Source organism: Lampetra fluviatilis, chromosome 19, assembly GCF_964198595.1.
Source record: "Lampetra fluviatilis chromosome 19, kcLamFluv1.1, whole genome shotgun sequence".
Classification (NCBI taxonomy): domain Eukaryota; kingdom Metazoa; phylum Chordata; class Hyperoartia; order Petromyzontiformes; family Petromyzontidae; genus Lampetra; species Lampetra fluviatilis.
Window position 1 is genome coordinate 10,426,744 of NC_136293.1, and position 18,809 is coordinate 10,445,552.

The 18,809-nt window shown below is 45.4% G+C and overlaps 1 protein-coding gene across 1 annotated transcript in view; it reads left to right on the forward strand.

Moving 5' to 3' along the window:
* LOC144937652 (FRAS1-related extracellular matrix protein 2-like) overlaps positions 1-18,809 on the forward strand; it is a 124,405-nt gene that overhangs the window by 12,328 nt on the left and 93,268 nt on the right. Inside the window, exon 2 of the mRNA XM_078865034.1 lies at positions 4,999-5,088. Coding sequence (XP_078721160.1) covers positions 4,999-5,088 — 90 coding nt within the window. The remainder of the gene's footprint in view (positions 1-4,998; positions 5,089-18,809) is intronic.

Consider the following 18,809-nt stretch of genomic DNA (forward strand, 5'->3'; position numbering starts at 1 on the left):
AACCCCCTCTCCCCCCTCCATGCGTACGTACTAAATGGATGGCTCCTAAAGCGGCCTCCCTCCACTGCTATGGCCCTCACAACTTCCCCCAGCCCCCCCCCCCTCTCTCACGCCCTGATCATCTAAGCGGATATCCTTTTAAGATCCCCTGCACAGAATTCCCGCTTGAGTCGTCGGATTACGGGTAAAATCTGAAAACTAGTTTTTTTAGCTCTTTTTCAGAAGCGACCTGGCCACAAATGATAGCCAAACGAAGTGGCTTATCGCTTGGAAATGTATAGCAGCCAAACACTTCGAACGCATGTTTCTGAATGTGAAGGGGAAAAAACCGGAGGACCCGGAGAAAAATCCACGCGACTACGGGAAGAAAACGCGAACTTCAAATATACAATCTAGATTTGAAGTTTTCGTGACAGCAGGGATCCATACTCTTTGGTTCTTTCGGTAAAGTCACGTAGGTATAAAATTAAATAAATTAAATCACGACGTTTCGATTGCAACACAAGCAGTCATCATCAGGTGGGAAAACCACAGCAAGAACATTTTTCAAATATGCAGCCGTCAGTCAGGTTTGGGATCGAACCCACAAACTCCTGCATACCAGGCAAAGGCGATAACATCTCGCCACCGGGAGGCCCAAAATTGAGTGCGGGAGGGCCGTGATTGTGCACCTCTAGCCCGTCTCGTCATAGGAGCTCTTGCTAACTGATGTAGGTCGTAAGGGGCAGTTGTGTTTTGGTGACGCGACACGTAAGGCTGCTGGTATTTACCTGCGGGGCAATGTGGAAAGCCAGTGGAGTGAGCTCTCTACGGGGTGCGGCATTGAGTGGAAAGTCTCTAAGCCACAGATACACACACACACTCACATAGGTCCAAGAGTCGATTATATAACAGCACTTTATAACCATAAAATCTGCGAACGCAATCCACGAAATGGCACTCGTAAACTTCGCCATGGGGTATAATTATAATTCCTGGCTATTTCAGTCGGCAAAGTGAGAGCATTCGCATCGATACCGAATATTTATTGGGCTATTTCAAATTAGTTATAATGTGCCGATGGGAAAACCATTTTTTATTGATGTGATCATATGCACTATAAGCCTTGCACGCAAGCAATACAGACGTGCATTCATAAATGCGTGTAATCTTGCATAGCATAGATTTGAATAAAAAAAAAGTGCATTCTTTGCACATGTATGATTGACATAATAGATTTATTGAGATGCTAGCCAGGAGGATGGATGGCAGATAGGGGTTGAGAGTGCTCTGGGGATGGCCCTCGGTGGCTGCGTGTGGTATGCTGAGAGCCCGCCGCAAGTGGGATGTCTTGGGACCATTCGATTAGCGCAACGAGGACCCTTCACTTGTTAGTGCTTGGAAGGGCCAATCGTAAGTGATGCATGCGGCCAGACCCCGTAGCTTCACCGGCGTGACACCCGGCTAATAACACTGCGCAGGTAGTTCTTTGTTTTTGGTGTAAATATGAAGCAATTACTTAGATGGAAATCTCTGACTGACATAAGCAATGTGCTTCATTTTTCATGCGTGTGCTCCGCATGCCGATGGATATCACTTACATCTTGACGCCTGTGTCGGGTCGCGGTGAGCCCGCTGCGCTACCAACCGAGTTTGATTGCCGCTCACGGCCAACCACCAGTGACGATTGTGTGAACCGGTCCTGGGCCTCCCTTGAGTCGACTCAGCCCTCAATGAATACCTGGTGTGGTGTGTAAAATTCGCCACTGGGGAGACAAAGGCGGCCGGACGTGGTGTTGGCCACCCACCCCCGTGGCGGCCTTCATAAGTGCTCGCTAACAGCACTTGCCCCAACAATCTGTTAAGGTTATACGGGGCATCTTTGTCCTTGTTATGGGTGGAGAGGTGGTGGAGTGGTTGGCGCATTGCGTTCCGAAGCTGGCGACCTAAGTTCGATTCCTATTCGCTGCTGAAGTCGGTGATGGATATGCTCACCGGTCCTGGGCCTCCCCTATGTCTACTCGGCCTTGAATGCGTATCTGGTGAAGTGTGTGAACAGCACCAGAGAGATAAAGGTGACCAGGTGTGTTTCGGGCCAAACAACTCCCTTGCCCACCATGTCGGACTGAATAGGCGTTCACTAATGGCACTTGCCCCAGTAATAGTGTGTGTGGGCTACATAGGGAATATCTTTTTGTATGTCTTAGGTACACCTGATGTTGTGCTCTTTTGAGTGCAGTTAAAACAAAACAGGTCAAGAGGTAATCGTGGCCAATGGATTTCACCAGATTGATGAGGCTAAATGCACAACTGTGTCAAATGGTGCTGTAATGCAGTATGAAGTTAATTTACAATAAAATTAACAGTTAATCAATCGGTGACAACTAATCAATCGATGATGAACTACTGAATGTTTAAATAATTGCACATAAATTGAGCATGTATTGGAGTTGCGCGACTGACTGTGCAGTATGCGTGACCTGGACGTCATTAGCTGGGAATTTTAATAACTCGTGCCACCTATTGGCTGAGACTTGCTCTAACAAACCAGGGAACACTGCCAATAGTTGCAGGAAAGAATTTGCTTAAGGGACAGAAATTATAAGACATTTTGAGGCAGTAATTTGCGGGAAATTAGATAAGATTCAGGCTTAAATCTTGACGAATTAAGACTGAAGCTTAAACCTCATTATTTCGGAGAGAAAAAAAATATATAATCGGAAGATTAAATTTGTGCCTGTGCATGTTGCTTAGAATATTTCACACGAGCCGTCTTTGTGAACAGGGCCTTTGACCAAATAACGCGGACGTCACCTGACACCATTAGATCTCAGAGGCTAAAGCAGCTTTGAGCCTGTATATATTAGTCTGCACCTACGATTAGCACGCTCGGCTACGTACGGTGAGAAAGAAGTTCAATATACATACGTACATTTTGTCTGGTGACCACCACAATCGGCTTTGTGTGTAAGTCATGCGCAGTGCAGCAAAATCCATTGTTAGTTTAACACGTCGGCTTTTGCGACCAATGTTATCCATAATAGAGGTGTTTTGGGGTTATATCGCATTAACATAAACGTGTCGTTACCCCCCTCACCACCCGACACAGTCAATTAGGAAGGTTTGTCACGTAAACAAAACGTCGCAACTCGTCACTAGTTCAGCACGCCGGTGTGTTGGAGAGTAAAACCCCAGAATATTTACGATTCGAGTACACTCTCGTTTTGCACATCCGTTGTCGATTCGCGCGGTGCCCTCCACGTGACCACACCTTCATCGCCTCACCTTCATCGATATGCACTGACCAGCGCAGCAAAGTAGATGTCGATTATCCTCTTCGTGGGCCTGCAAAGTTTGTGGAAGGGGCGAGGCAGGCAGGCGGGGTGGGAAGGTGTCATCCAGCAGTTGATTGACAAAACCTGGCCGTGCACGTGAACAAGGTACGGAGAGGCGGGCACGCTGCCCTTCTATTCACGCTGACGGCGGTTGTGCAGTTTCAATGCGGGTTTTTTTTTGTTTGTTAACAACCTATTACGCGAAGTTTGTCACACCGAAAAACACCGTGCAGATTTGTAAAGGAAATAGCCGAGAAACAGTTATTTTTGTCGCGCCTAAAAAAAAAAACAACCTACGTACATTACTGAAAGGATGGTACTCTGTTACAAAGATTAGGGAATGTATGTATAGTTGAGGATTATGAAGATCTGCATAATCATTTGCCTTCATTGGTACGCTGAAATTTGATGTAACTTTTGCAACCAGTAAACAGCGAATTGCAACTTCATGGGAGGTCATGGCTAATACGCTGGACTTGCGATCCAGAGGTCACCGACTCAATCACGTGGGACGGCAGTTGAATCAATCATTGAGTAAGTCTCTTAGATCCTCCCGTTGCTGTCCACCGAGCAGAATGAACGGGTACACCAGTTGACGGACAGGTTGCGCGTGGCAGGATGAAGTGTGGGTACTCCAACCCCTTCCTAGAGCAGGGGTCGTAAAACTTGCAGCTTCTCGTATTCACCACAATGCATTGCGTCTCTTGAAATATCGAGTTAAATTTTTGTTACCGAATTTGCTAAAATAATGGCTCTGCTTGTTATTCGGGTTGCCCAACCCTGTCATAGATGTATGTCCAATGTAGAAGAGTAGGCCAAACTCCCTCTGGAGGGGCTCTCTAGAGCTCGCTCGAGCCCCTATTGTCGGTAGTGGCGTGAGCAAATCAGTTGCAGGGCCGCACCTTTACCCTTTAGAACTTCAGAAATGTTCTTGGTTGACTGCGGCACACACCTCCTGGGTTACAGACCAAGAGGGAGATCGAGATAAGGGGGGGGGGAGGCAGGAAGTTGCAAGAAAAAAAGTAGAAAGAACAATAAAGTGAGAGAAAGCCTCTGTGTCCACAGACATGAAAAGACGGGTCTTATTCCAGCAATGCCTCTCTCACACGCCCTCCTCCTCCCTCGAGCAATAGACCCTTATCTCATCTTGGCTATGCTCCTTTTGGGGTGCGACTGTGTTATCACTGTGCCTTTTGGGTGTTTATTTGAGGTTTCTGTAAAGAGTAGAAGTGGTCCTGATGGGAGGGGGGGGGTAGGGGGGGATCGGAGAGTCCTTAAGTCGTTTGGTCCCCCCCCCGCTCCCATTGTTGTGATGTTTGTATTTTATTTGGCCCAGCGAGACATTATTTATCTTATATATTCACTTGTTTTTAAATGCCCCTTTTGTTGAATACGTAATCCACTTTTGAAACACAAACACATTGACTGACTATTGGCTGGCCAAAGTCAGCAGCAATGGCTCAAAACTCAACAGGGCATGGTCTACCATTGTCACTTAGACACCTTTAACAAATGTTACCGTTCGGTTTCATACCTCTACACCCAATACGCAAAAGATAACGGGCTCCCTGTGTTTATTTGCCTCGACTCGCCTTGCTTCTGGCAGGTTATTCGGACGCGTGACGTTTGGAGTGCAATATTGGCTTGGCAGTAACAATTGCATGTGATGTGCACGCATTTACAGGTGATGTCGATGACATGAACATCTGCTATGTCCTGCGGGAAGGTGACAACGCGACGAGTGACATTTTCTACTTCTCCGTGGAAGACAATGGTAAGCGTGGGGGGCGGGGATAATAATTACCCCATAAACTTTTTTTTTACGGTAAACGCCCCACAAGATTGCACCTCTTTCGCAAACAATTCAACCGACAGCTGTCACAGCCCCAGATATAAACTCGCCTGTTCATTTGAACTTCGGAAGCCTTAATGAAAGAAAAAAATGTCACTGTCACTGACGGTCAAGATGTTCGTTGTGCAGTAGTCGCTTAGCACCGTGCTGTGCTCGTTATGTGCAATGCACGTGTTGATGGGCTCTGTCTTTGGTTTCCATTGGTGCCGCACTCACGCACGAGAGACAACCCCCTTGTAAAGTAGCCAACTAGCTAAAGGGGATCGTCAAATGAACTCAAACTCACGGGATACATCTGAATGTTTCTGCCAACTGGCCGTCTTTCGGAGATGTCGTCGTGCCCACGCAAAATTGTGGAAGGGAGTGTTTAATCCCAACGCGGTTTTCATGGGCCTGATATCTCTGTCCACGTTTTTCGGAATTAAGAGAGCTACATTGCCATGAACGAAACGTAGAACTCGATCCCACCTTAAGAACAACAGTCCTGCAGTTTGCTTGCAATATCATTGTTTGGCGCGGAACAATTCATTGTTCTTCCAAATTCAGACAGTGAATGCTGCAAGTATGAATGCATTATTTTTGATGGATACTCCAGTGATGCATGCATTTAAAAAAAGAATGAATGCCTCGTGGTCAGAATAAAAGAGAGGCATCGCGAACACGACATAATCATTTAGATTGACTGTACATAGTACAGACGCTGCAAATGAGATGGCTCAAACGATAAGGACAGTACTGACCCGACACGATGTGGATTAAACAAAGACTATAGGCAGTGGCAAATTACACAGCACAGACTAGAATCAATGCTCGCCTAATAACCGTGAGTTTAAATTGGCCACGTGTAAGGGGTGGTGAAATTACTTGTTTAGTAAGAGTGGTTACATTCGCAGGTGAATTCGCCACTTGCTGTACATGCAGCAGCGCCGTGGGTAGGCAGAGCAAACCAACGCAAGGCCCCCAGCAGCTGTAGCAGCAACTCTGCCGTTGAATCCAGAGTAGGCAACTTTTATTTGACAAGGCATGAACAACAACTATCTGGATGATCCCACCAGAAAGAGCCAAGGGGATAGGATGTTGAGTGTGTCTGGTGGATCAGTTACAAGGTTTCTATCTGTCTTGGTTTTCCCAAGATTGTCTTCTTTTTGTGATTGGCAAAAGCTGACTAGTTTAATTTGGTGTATGTAATGGGTTTACGTGATCCCCTCCAGCCACCTTAGAACGATATAATCACCACATTGTTAAGCAAGCGAATATCATCTATTTGTGAATCGAATCGCAACCCTGAGTCGTCATAATTGATTGCATTGTAAAGGGATGGATATTTCCAATCTTTACTTTCAACACTAACAATTGAGATTTGACTATCTTGTGTGCCTTGGGTTGGCACCTGTCGAGATTTTACCCAGACAGTCCGGGATTTGGTATCTGTGTGCTGCTGGCATGAATTGATTCGTACCAAGATCTGGTATCAGTATTGTTTTGATAACCTTTAGGCTGATTGATAAGTCTTAGTGTACTCTGCGGAAAAAGTGTCAACTCCTAGTGTGCCCATGCTATAATGCATGTAAGCGTCATTGTAGTTGATGCAATAAATGTGAATTATCATTGCACTTTCATTGTCATAGAGCCAGGCTCATCAGCTCTGAATCCGATTTAACAGGCAGGACTTTAACAGGCAAGCCTTTAGTTAAATAACATTTTGACGCAAGCCCATCGATTAAAATGACTGAGGTCACCTTGTATGCACGTATGCAGCGCCTGGGCCTCTGGCTTTAATTTATAACCTCAAAACCTTTTAAGGAAATTGAACGGTCTGGCAGAAAAATCTGTGCAAATAATTTTCATTGAAAAATGAAAAACAAAATCCATCTAAAATATGAGGCTGCTGTAGCTATGTGGTGTAAATATTGATATTGTCATATTGATTAGTCCACACCGATGGCATAAAAAACAACGAAAATGTATTACACAATACATTGTATTCATTAGGTATTGCATTGTACACATCATGTACTTTTTAAAAATGGAATTATGAAAAAAATACTTTTAAAAACCGCACGTGTGAATGAAGCGGCATGCGAGATTTACTTTCGAAGGTGACAGCGAGACAAATGATTTTTTGGGCAGCCCTACGAGTTAAACTGGAAATGGGTGAGTGGTGATGATTTCGCAATGAGTGATGATGATTTCGCAATGCGGCAGCAGTCACCACTACATATCCTGGGGCGGTAACTACTAAATAAACCAGTGCTGCTCTAACACCTGGCTCATGCCTGCTAATTTTAATTTGTAGCAAGCACGCAAACATCTGCTTTCTCACGACGGGTAATAATAGTGTCTGATAGCTGCCAGGGTAAGCTGTCACTGGCGTGGCTCGTGAGATAACAAACGGACGTGTCTCCATCTCGTTTTCCCAAACTGCGTTTGATTGCTAGCAGAGAGAGAGAGAGCTGTGAACTCTGCCCGGAGCATAATGCTACTTCAGTGTATAGTACACTGTTTTCCAATATTCCACAGCTGATGCCGGCGGGAGGTCAAGATTAGAAGTTTAAATTAAGGATTGTAAGTGAGCTAAATATTCACCTGCTCCGCAAGTCAAAGTGGTCCCGGCCTGTCTATGTAATGAGAAATGTGATTGCCCTTCCGTGGGTTTGTCTGCCACGTTAGGTGAGTCATTTTCATAGTACAGAGTCAAGCGAGGGCTCATTCTGACTGGAAGGAATCAGGGACCTCTGGGACTGATTATGAGCTCCGTGTGACCCCTTTTACGTGGTTAAAAACAAAGAGATGACCGAATAATATAGCGTCTTACAGCTGCCAGGATAAACTCTGCACCGTTGCCAGTCGCAATTGGAAGTTGGCGGTGAGGACACATGGCATAATCTTTTTCACCACCACCACCACCAGCAGCATCGCTTCTTTTTTCCAGGGTGGTCTAAAACATTAATTGGATCTTTCCTTTTGTGGACATTCAATACGTCGTGGCTTAGTTAACCTGGGTGGCTTTCCCCACCTCCCCTGCCCCCCCCCCAAAAAAAAAAGATGAGAAAACCACCTGCCATTCCTCGCACGAAAGTGGCGGCACCGTTTCCTGCGGTGGCTGCGCCACCAACACCTTTTCCGCGGGGAGAAAAAAAACGAGATGTGTCTCTCAGCCAGGTGGCGTGAAAGGCAGCAGGGAAAAAATATAAAACTCGACACCGCACGCATCAGCTGCAATACACTTGTAATCCAATAGGCAAGAGTGTGTCATCCTATAAAGTATCATCCCAGTCAAGACGGAGTGGGAAGAGCGAAGGTGGTCACGGCGCCTTTGATTGATGGCTTGCCAACGTTTTATCAATTCGTTTTAGGAAGATGTATTATTTTCCCGCCACATTATCAACTACAGCACAGTAAAACACCGCGTTTTTACAAATGGGCAGGTAACCGGAAGCCATCCAAATGAACCGTTGGCTTTCAACTCAGACCGAGCGGTGACCTATTGAAAGGAAATACGTCAATATTTGTGCTGCCTTTGATCCGGAACGGGGAAAGTCCTTTTTTTGCTTGGCCAACACCTTCCCACCGTGGATTGGGGCCTCTCCTGGGTTTGCCGACCCTTGTGCGTCCCGTCCAGTCCTTCGACGAGTGCCATTTAATTGGAATTGAGGGAATAGTCGACCCTTACAGGAATGCACTTCAGACAAGACCCTTATCTAAGAGCCAAGTTTCACCGAGTTTGTACAGCTTTGTTGACACATCCTGATCGGCCTGGGCTTCTTTTGTACCGCCTATTTTTGGCATCGCAACTACCCTTCTCTCCGGCGGTCACGGAGGATGACACAGCGACGGAAAAAACTATGACTTCGCTTATGATTTGACCTTTTACGCTTATGTTCATTGGACACCTACAGGCAGTGGACACCAATCGGCCATCTGTCCATAGGTGGATATTGATGCTGATGACGCTACCATCATTGGCGTCATTATAACAAAAGAAGAATGGCGAGGCAGAAACGAGCATTAAAATAAAAATGCTGTTTTTACTTCCTTCAACTGTACCGTGCTCCAATGTTGCTCTTCCACAAATTGAACCCTGTGATTTCTCAGAAATGTGCTGTCTTCACTCAAGCATGAAAGTTATGTCTGCCAAGAAGCAACAGCTTTCAAGAGGTGGTTTTCACAGGGCCCGTTTATTGGAGAGTCAATGAGGCTTTTTTTTCGCAAGCAAAGAAAATGTCCCGTTTTTGATGTCGGCTGCTTTTATTGGAGTCGTGTTTTGTTTTCTCATTGACGTCAGGAAGGGAAAGGTAGAACAAATTTAACGCTGTGACATTTTTGACCCGAGTCATGCACAATGCGGACCTTTCTGTGTTGCTACATACACACCATCACTTGCTTTAACTACAACAGTGCTGCGGTTTAATGAGGACAATGATTGTACCTGCATTCATGTGTTTAAAAATAATCATACAGAATGGTTTGTTCAAATAATTGTGGTTATTTGAATAAATTAAATATAAATGCAAGGATTATGTTCTAAAATAAATTATAATTTGAAACTTGACTGCACATGTGTGAGAGTTACATATCAAGTTGCAGTAGTTGCAATAAATAAAATTAAATGTTACTTTAACAAGGAAAACTGCTTACTTAATCGTTACTGAGAGGAATGGAATATGCAGGCATTTCGGTAAACTGGCATTCTTCGGAAAGTTATATTCTTATAATAACTCACTCTTTTCAATTTGAGTTCAAGTAGAGAATCAATTAATCTTTACTTAATATAGCTCCCTTCACAATAAAATTGTCACACGACGCTTAAAACGTACACTTAACAGTACATCAGTAACATTTGAGATACACAAAATAGCAAAACGGTATACACGGTTCAAAATATATAAAAGAGATTATACAATACTCTGAGTTCTTTCGGTAAAGTCACGTAGGTAAAAACTTAAATTAAAATTATTTTATTTTTATAAATTTTAATTTCATTTTTTACCTACGTGACTTTACCGAAAGAACTAAGAGTATGAATTCTTGCAGTCACGAAAGCTTCAAATCTAGATTATACAATATATCTTTAGCCTGATTTAAAACAACACCTCAACAGCTTCCTTATCAGTGGGTGTACATGGTGCCCTCCACGTGGACGCAACATGTACCAGCAGGCGACACGCAGAACAACATGCACGTAGAATATGTAAGCAACTTTTTCAAAATATATCTGCTGCACCAGTGTTCTCGCCGCTCAATAAAGCACGTGCTTTAAGTATTTCGTTTAAAGCCACTTCTCGGCGGATTTATCCGTACAACATCGGAGTTATTCACAAGCAGCGTTATCTGTCATGGAATCTGTTTCATGTAAGAAAACTGCAAAAGTACACAGTTAATCACAATCAGTGTTCCATCTGTGTGGAGTTACTCTTCCAAATCTAGGGAATCTGCTGTTAATACGCCTTTTGCCCAGCTGCCTGAAACCAAACAGCAAAGAGGGAAACAGGTCTGGTTAGATTTTGCCAGGGCAGCGGTATTTATTTGCCTCCCAGCCATGCTGCTCGATGAAGTATTTAAAAATCAGTCAAGCAACTGTCCAGCTCTGACACTGCTTCTGGCTGACCCACAGACGAAACCGTTCAGTGCAGCGTCTGACAAGCGACAAGTACGGCGGTATGGTTAGAACTGTGAGTGTGTATATACATTCATTTATAATGGGGAGCGGTGGCGCAAGTTAAACAACCTGCCCGCCCAAGTTTGACTTTGATTTCTGGCTACTGACTCAAATAACTGGCTTTTATCTGATCCAGTTCTGGGTTTTCCCCAGAGTTTGACTCAGTCTTTTTATGAGAACACGGTACAGTTTGTACAAATTCGCACCGGGGAGAAAAGGTGGCCCACTCTGTCCCCTCGTGCACCATACATGACTTGATATGCAATTGCTAAAAGTACTTGCCCCAACATTCTATAAAGGCTACACAGTGCATGCATCTCGATGCACTCCAAAACGTAAGAGATTGGTGCCTGAAAGATGTGGCACTACTTCGGCATATTGGCACAAGACAGAGAAAAGTGGAAACAAATGACAATTCAGTGGGCAATGACGGCCTATCTGCCCACGGACCATGATGATGATATGCATCTTGGTCTTTATACTTATGGAGTAAATGTTGATTGCATTTTCAATTGATATATGTTGTGCTTGGGGAAGTGGACAATGATATCAATATGGATTAAACATTTTCGTGGATTTTATCCAATCAGTTATTTATCACGTAAGACCCTCCGTATTATGCTTTACTTTAAATCTCGCATACGATCCTGACCACGTATGATGATCATACAGTACCGTGGTGCCTTTAGAGGGCAGCGCAGCAACATCAGTTGGTTCTACCGTACTTGTATGCCACCACGTGTGTTTGGTGCCCATCGTCACCAACACACAGAGACTAACCAGTGCGATTCGCTAGCTCGTCGAATATCAACCCCCACGAGTCGCACTCGCACAGCGTCAGGGAGGTCCTTATCCAGCACGTGATTAAGGAGAGGATCAACAGCATTTTAAATTTGAGTACGACGTTTCGCTGATAATTACAATCAGCTTCATAATTATCAGCGAAACGTCGTGCTACTCAAATTTAAAATGCTGTTGATCCTCTCTTCAGCACACTGGTGGGCTAAAGAAGTGAATTATTTTGTCCTTTGAAAACGTGACACATGTTTTACTGTTTGGCCGTGTCGGGTGGTGGAGGGTTACGACACATTTGTAAATAACGCGATCTGACCCAAAAACCTATATTATGAATAATATTGGTCGCGAAAGCCTACGTGTTAAATTGACGTGATTAAGGGCTCTGCTGGACATGTACAGCGTGGTCCAGATGTCCTGTGACCCTCCCCACACTTTAGGGGGTCAAATAATTGGGGGGGGGGGGAGGGTCACAAGACACCTGGACCACCCTGTACAATGAGTATAAAGCACGGTACCCTCATGGCTCGCAACACACGACGCGTAGCTTCCGAAACGTTCTAACATTGCCAATTAACAGGCAATAGACGGCCGTGGGGACGAGGGATTGGAGACGTTTCTCTTTCGACCACCTCCACGAAGGGGTTTCTCACCTGTCCCAGTGTTGCTTTAATACCGCTGCAAAAGCTCTCAGAGGCCAAACATTCCAGGCATAGTTCCGGCTGTGGCAAAGAGCGTTTGAGCTCTCTCTCTCTCCCGGTCCCTCTACACTGAAAAAACAGCTTGCACTTGAGGCTTTGAAGTCCCTGCTTGGCAAAGCGATTGAAGAGGCTTGTGATGCCTCAAGGAAGGTCAGTGTGCATCGGTGAGATATTTCGAAATGTCCGCAGCACGGTGATCGCGTACGGACGCCGTGCAGCTTATTCGAGTCTCGGTCGGGGAGGTGGGTGGGGGGCGGTTTCGTGTCCAAAAGTCAGCGAGCGTGTTCACTGCTAAAAGCACGTTGTAGTTTCTGCAGCGCTAACGGTGTCGGGTTCAATCGCACGCGTGCGTCGTTCGATGCCATGTCAGTGAAATCAACCTCGGCTGCATTCGGCGCGGCCAATGTGATGAGGTTTAAATAATGGCTCGTGTGACACGCAATGATTCGTTTTTGAATTGCGTTAGAAAATATTGGCTTCGTGTCCGAATTACATTTGGGGGGGGGGGGATATGCATGCGTTATTATACTCTGTCATGAAAAGTGCATTACAATAAACGGCTCTTGGTTGCACGGTTTTAATTTCAAAACTCGATCGTGCCGTATCGCACAAATCGGATGTTTCAAGCGAACACCGCAAATATTCACCTTCGTGTGTCATCGACGTCCTAAACAATTCAGACGCTCCTCGTTAATACTGTACCAAAGCAGACGCAGAGAAGCAAGCAAGGCCCTGCTTCCAGCCACGTCCAATTCTCACGGAATTCGAACCCACGTTGGATTATGATTCTTTGTTCGTGTGACGGCATCAACAACAAAAGAACCCCCGCGTCCCAAATAAAAAACACGCGAATGCCACCAGCGTGTGCTTTGTTTAACGTGACAAGGTTGAACGCTTTGCTGCCCGACTACAGTTTCACGCGTTCCGCTGCAACATTGCCTGCGGTTCATCACACGTAGGGCTATTGTTGTGGGAAGGGCCCGGGTCTCCCCCCTCCCGCCCCTCAAATGAAAGTAGAGAAGGCCGTAGCGAGCGGACGCACCGCGCACTTGGCCACGTACGAGTCGTGAATTCCGGCTGACAGAGATGGATGGCGAGTGGCAGGTGCAACCACGGAAAATCGCACAACAACGTGGGCCCTCAATGCGTGGGGTGGCCATGTGGACGGTGGCCACGTGGACGGTGGGGGGTATCTGCTGCGGCGGATTTGTCGCGAGATCCACGATAGGTTAATGATTTACATTTCACTTGTAAGGCGCCTTCCACTCATCTCTCAAGGCGCCTATGCACCCACGGCGGCCAGAGTGTGGTGTGCCACCGTTTGGCTGCTGTAAATGTCCCCAGACGATGACAAAGCCACTTCGTTGAGCTATCGTTTGTGATAGCCATGTCGCTTCTGAAAACGTGCGATATAGCTCAGTGGCCTTTACCTGGTAAAAAAAAAATAGGTTTTTCAGTTTAAGTTTTACCTAACATGTATACCGCCACTATTCAGAATGCCTCCTACTCCTATTCCGGCAGAAGGACGAATGCGTTTCACGACGGGAATTCTCAAATTTCCACTTCAGATGTGAGCAGCTACATCCAGCTACATCCAGCACGTCCACAACAACCGCAGCCGAACAGTCGCCACCAAGCGATGTCGACGTCACCGACACTTGTGCCAGGCTAGGTGCAATTTGAGGCCATTCGAAATGTTAACGGCTCACTGGCAGGGGGTCAGACCCAGGGGCTGCGAGTTTGTTGTCCTGGTGTCGTCTGGGACTGTTTCTTTTGTTGTTGATTTTGCTGCCTTGCCCAAGCTTGTACCATTTATTGTTGAAAAATCGGCAGGAAGTTACGTACTTATGCAATTTGTACTTTATATATAGATTTGCTTCATTTCTTTTTCGTGACTTGCTGACCAGCCTCTACTGGACATCCGTGGAAAAATTGCTTCATCGCTCATGGGATTCTTCCAGTCTAAATAAAGATTCTGATGTTGTGTCAGTTGACTTAGATGACTGGCAGATGCACCACCTGTGTAATCTGCATTGTGCCAAATTGCTCTGTTTTAGCTGCCTCTGCTAGCTTTTCTGAGGGTTACTCCTCTTTGCCTTCCTCTGCAAGAAAAAAATCCCCAACATAGCCCTTAACAGACTGTTGAGGCAAGTGCCAACACCACACCCAGCCACTTTTATCTCCCCAGTGCTGATGTTAAACACGCACCAGTTATTAATGTTTTGTTAAAGACTGACTCGACCGAGGGGAGGCCCATGACTGATTCAGATATTCTCCACTGATTGTGACCATGAGCGGGAATCGATCTTGGGTTACCAGGTTCGTAGTGCCGTGCGGTAATCACGACCCTATCACTAAACACATGCAAAAGACAAAGATTCCTCGTATAGCCTTCATAGACTTTTGTTGCAGGTGCTGATAGCGAGCACCTATAAAAGCCAGCACGGAATACGATGGGTTTGGTGGTGATGTTTACACACCGTACCAGGTACTCAATTGAAGCTGAGTCGACCTAGAGGAGGCCCACGACCAGCTTGAATAATCGTCACTGGTGTTGGCCGTGAATCGGATTCAGGTCGCCGGGTTCGTACCGCAGCAGCGTGCTATAATCGCTGCACCTCCGCTACCCACACGCGCACACACACACGCCCGGCAGCTTTGTGAAACTCACCATTCTTCATGCCTCACACATTGTAGAGACATTAGAAAAATCCACCTGGGGAATTGTTTGAAGGGGCAACATAATCCCTGGAATTTCTATTTATTCGACTAGAGTGAAAAACAAACGACTTTATTGATTGTTCAGGGAAGCTGTAAGATTTGTGCAATGAGTCTTTAAGTCCCTGTAGTGTCATTCTGGGATAATTTAATACGTGGAGCTGGCTTTAGGACGTGTTACAATGCATCCTTATTTTGAAGGTCAAATTCAGAAAGCCCATTTTGTTGTGTTAGTCTGTGCACCATATAAATGGGTAACTGTCATTAAAAGAACAACGTGCATAAATTATAATTTTGCAGATTGCCAGATGGTGTCCATTGAAATGGACAGGTGCTGGGTTTTGAACGGGCAGTCAAAACGACGATAGGATGTCCGGTCACATTAACCCTTTGGGGAGGAATGTGGGCCACGTGTGTGCCAGTTATTATTGTAAGCTCCTGGGCTGAGTGCTTGCCGTGACTCTGCCACTGCGAATAGAAAGCCCTCTCACATCTCCCTGCCTATGCATTCGTTTGTCAGTTTTCATTTCAAGGGTCAGTTGGGACGTTTTAATCGTGAAAAATACCACACATCTGTTATAATCCGCTGTTGACAAAATAATTAAGTGTGTTTCTCTTTGAGTTGGGAAAAATACAGCACAGTGGGTGGCGGGGGGGGGGGGGGGTGGAGTGGTGGCACAGTGGTTAGCGCACTGAGCTGTGAACCTGGCAACCTAGGTCGATTCCTGGCCACGACTAACATCAGTGAAGAGTGCTATCTGAACTGATCTTGAGCTCCTTCACCCCGCCCCCCCACCTTTTACCCACCCACACTGACCAGCGTGGTGAAGTATGGTCTCTTGTCTATTTGCAAAGGCGAGCAAGAGTAATTGATCTTTATCTGCTGTCGCATCGCCCGTCACGACGCTGCCAAATTCTAAGTCCCCACCGCCGACTTGTCCATGCTTGTTTGAGATTTATCGCAAACTGCAAGAGACACGTTTATCATTTAATGAAATAAATCACAGGCAGCGTATTCACCTTTGATGAAAAGTTACTGTTTTGAATTACGTAAATACAGTAATGTATCTGCCATTAATATCAACGCCTTTGTAGCTTTGCAGTAGGGCTCATGTATTTAATAAATGCTGAGAAAAAACATCTCCACACGTTGTACTGTATTAAATTCCAAAAACACCATAAAATGGGTAATTTTCCCGAATTTTATGGGACCAGGTGAGGCTGTAAGATCTTTTTTTTAAAACTTGAGCCCGAGGTGGTGTCTGCTTGCACGGCCGTTGCTCTGATGTGGTTTGGAATCACCTCGGGGGAGGTATTTGCACAATCAAAAGCAGAAACTATGCATATATAGTTTCTAGTTTCTAGTTTTTTTGTATATAACCTTGGCGCGTGTTGACCTGTGCCAGTCTGCTTAATAAGCTCGGAGCTCTGGAAAGGTTTCACCATTCAGAGGGATTCAAAAACAGACGATAATGCTGAACACACGGGCCCTTTAATAGCGTTGTAACAAAGCGATTCAAGCAAAGCGTAAATGCAGTAAAATAATGCCACTGAATGCATTGCATATACAGCTTTCATACTTTTGCACTGATGTACAAATCTTACTTGAGAGAGGAAGTTTCTGCTATGTACTTAGGGGAATAGTCGTGCCACTTGTGGTGGGGTAGTTTGTGGGTGCCTCCACCTTTACGAGATATCTCGTCTGCAGAACAGTAGACACATTGCATGGTACGAGAAGCTGGATTCGCGGCGTGACGTGTGAACGTCATTCTACCCGTTTGGAGCTGGCTCCAAAAAAAAAACAAAGTGGCTGAGAAAATTCTACGTGGGCTGCCGGATAATGGCACTTAATGCCAACTGAGAGTGGTAAATAAGCAAGGAAGCGTACAAGTTAGAGGTAATAACATATTTCAGCTATTATTAATATTTTTTTTTAAACTCTGATCACATTTGCAATTTCTCCACACAGACACCCCCCCCATCCCCCACTGGAGTGGACCGGCCCACCGAGGCATTTGCCTTACGGATTGCTGCCCTAGGGCCAGTCCAGGGCCTGCATAACAGTGAACCAGATTTCCCTTTCGCAAGTGAAAACCTCCACCTGTGGTAGAGGAAGCACAGAGTAAACATCTGGACCTTTGCTTATTAGGTAAAGGTGCAGCCCTTCAATTGTTTGCTCCCAGCACTGCTGATGGATGCACCTCCATCAGAGGGTGCTATAAAAAAAATCATCAAATGCTGGTTATTACATGAACTAAATATGTTTAACAGTGGTAGCTCTGTGGCTTAGGTGTCAGAGCATCAAGCTGATACTGATGAGATCCTAGGGTCAAATCCAGGCAGCTAACGTAACCTCCGAATACCCGCACCTCCGATTAGCGCGGTTGGCTACGTACGGTGCGAAAGAAGTTCAACACTCATAATTAGATTGGGTTATGCAGTGGAGCGAGTTGAAAGCCTCAACCCAGCACCAATGATTCCACAAACAGCCACCATACACAATTTGGTTTCCAAATCATTTGAAGATCAGAAAATAAATTAAAAACCGATTAAATGGCACGTCATGAATATAGTTTTGCAGGGAATATACAAGGCGTGCCCCTCGTGTGGATACTCATGATACTTTAGAGAAGTATCGATGTAAAGCTTTCGTGACTGCAGGGATTCATCTTCTTGGTTCTTTCGGTAAAGTCACGTGACTTTACCGAAAGAACCAAGAAGATTTAGAGAAGTAGTTTCGTGATAAGATCTGCCGGAGCCATTCTCGAACACAGGGTGTTACACTGCTCACTCTCAAAGTTCACATTTGATTTGGTAAAAAGTAACTTTTTTTTCTCAAAAAAAAATAGAGTTCACCTATGTAAACAAAAAAAAATGGTCTTCTTGGCTCTTTCGGGAAAGTTACGTAGAAGGGAAATAATAAAATAATTAAAATAAAACGTAATAAAAATAATTCTCACAATTATTTTATTATGTTTTATTTGTATTATTTTATTATATAAAAATAATTCTCAGAATTATTTTATCATGTTTATTTTTATTATTTTATTATTTCCCTTCTACGTGACTTTACCGAAAGAACCAAGAAGATGAATCTCTGCAGTCACGAAAGCTTTAAATCGAAAAAAAAATGGCTTAACTGTCTCTCATTTCAAGATTCCCACTGCATGTGTTTATCATCGGCTCATGAGGTGGCAAGGGGCTTGCAGAGGGTCAGCGCACTGCATTGCGGCCTAAAGCGCTGAGCTCCTCTGTGTTTTCGCGGCGTAGGCATTGCGAAACTAAATAACCACATTTACCGCGCCAGGTCACCGTTTCACGTGGGCAGCTTTCACGAGGCTCGGCTTCGTCTCCCATGAATGCGCCAAAAATGGGGGGGGGGGGGGGGGCGCGGGCAATCAGCGCTTGCACTCGACTCTGCGAAGAGCACGAACGGCGGCAGGTGACGACGAGCTGTTCCGGTAAGGGGGGTGCACGCCGCCGGACTGCCGGAGTGAAAAGCACTGCGATTCGATTTCGTGCTCGGTTGAAGGCATTCAGCCCAGTAGTGCGCATTTCTTCACCTGAAGACGGCTGCTTGCGTTGTTGCCGAAACGTCGTGAGGATTATTTTATTATGTTTTATTTTTATTATTTTATTACTTCCCTTCTACGTGACTACACCGAAAGAACCAAGACGATAGTGCGCACTTGTTTAGCGGATGGGTGGCAGGGTGATGATGGTGGTGTTGGTGCGGGGGGGGGTGCAGGGGCAGGGAAATTAACTGAGGG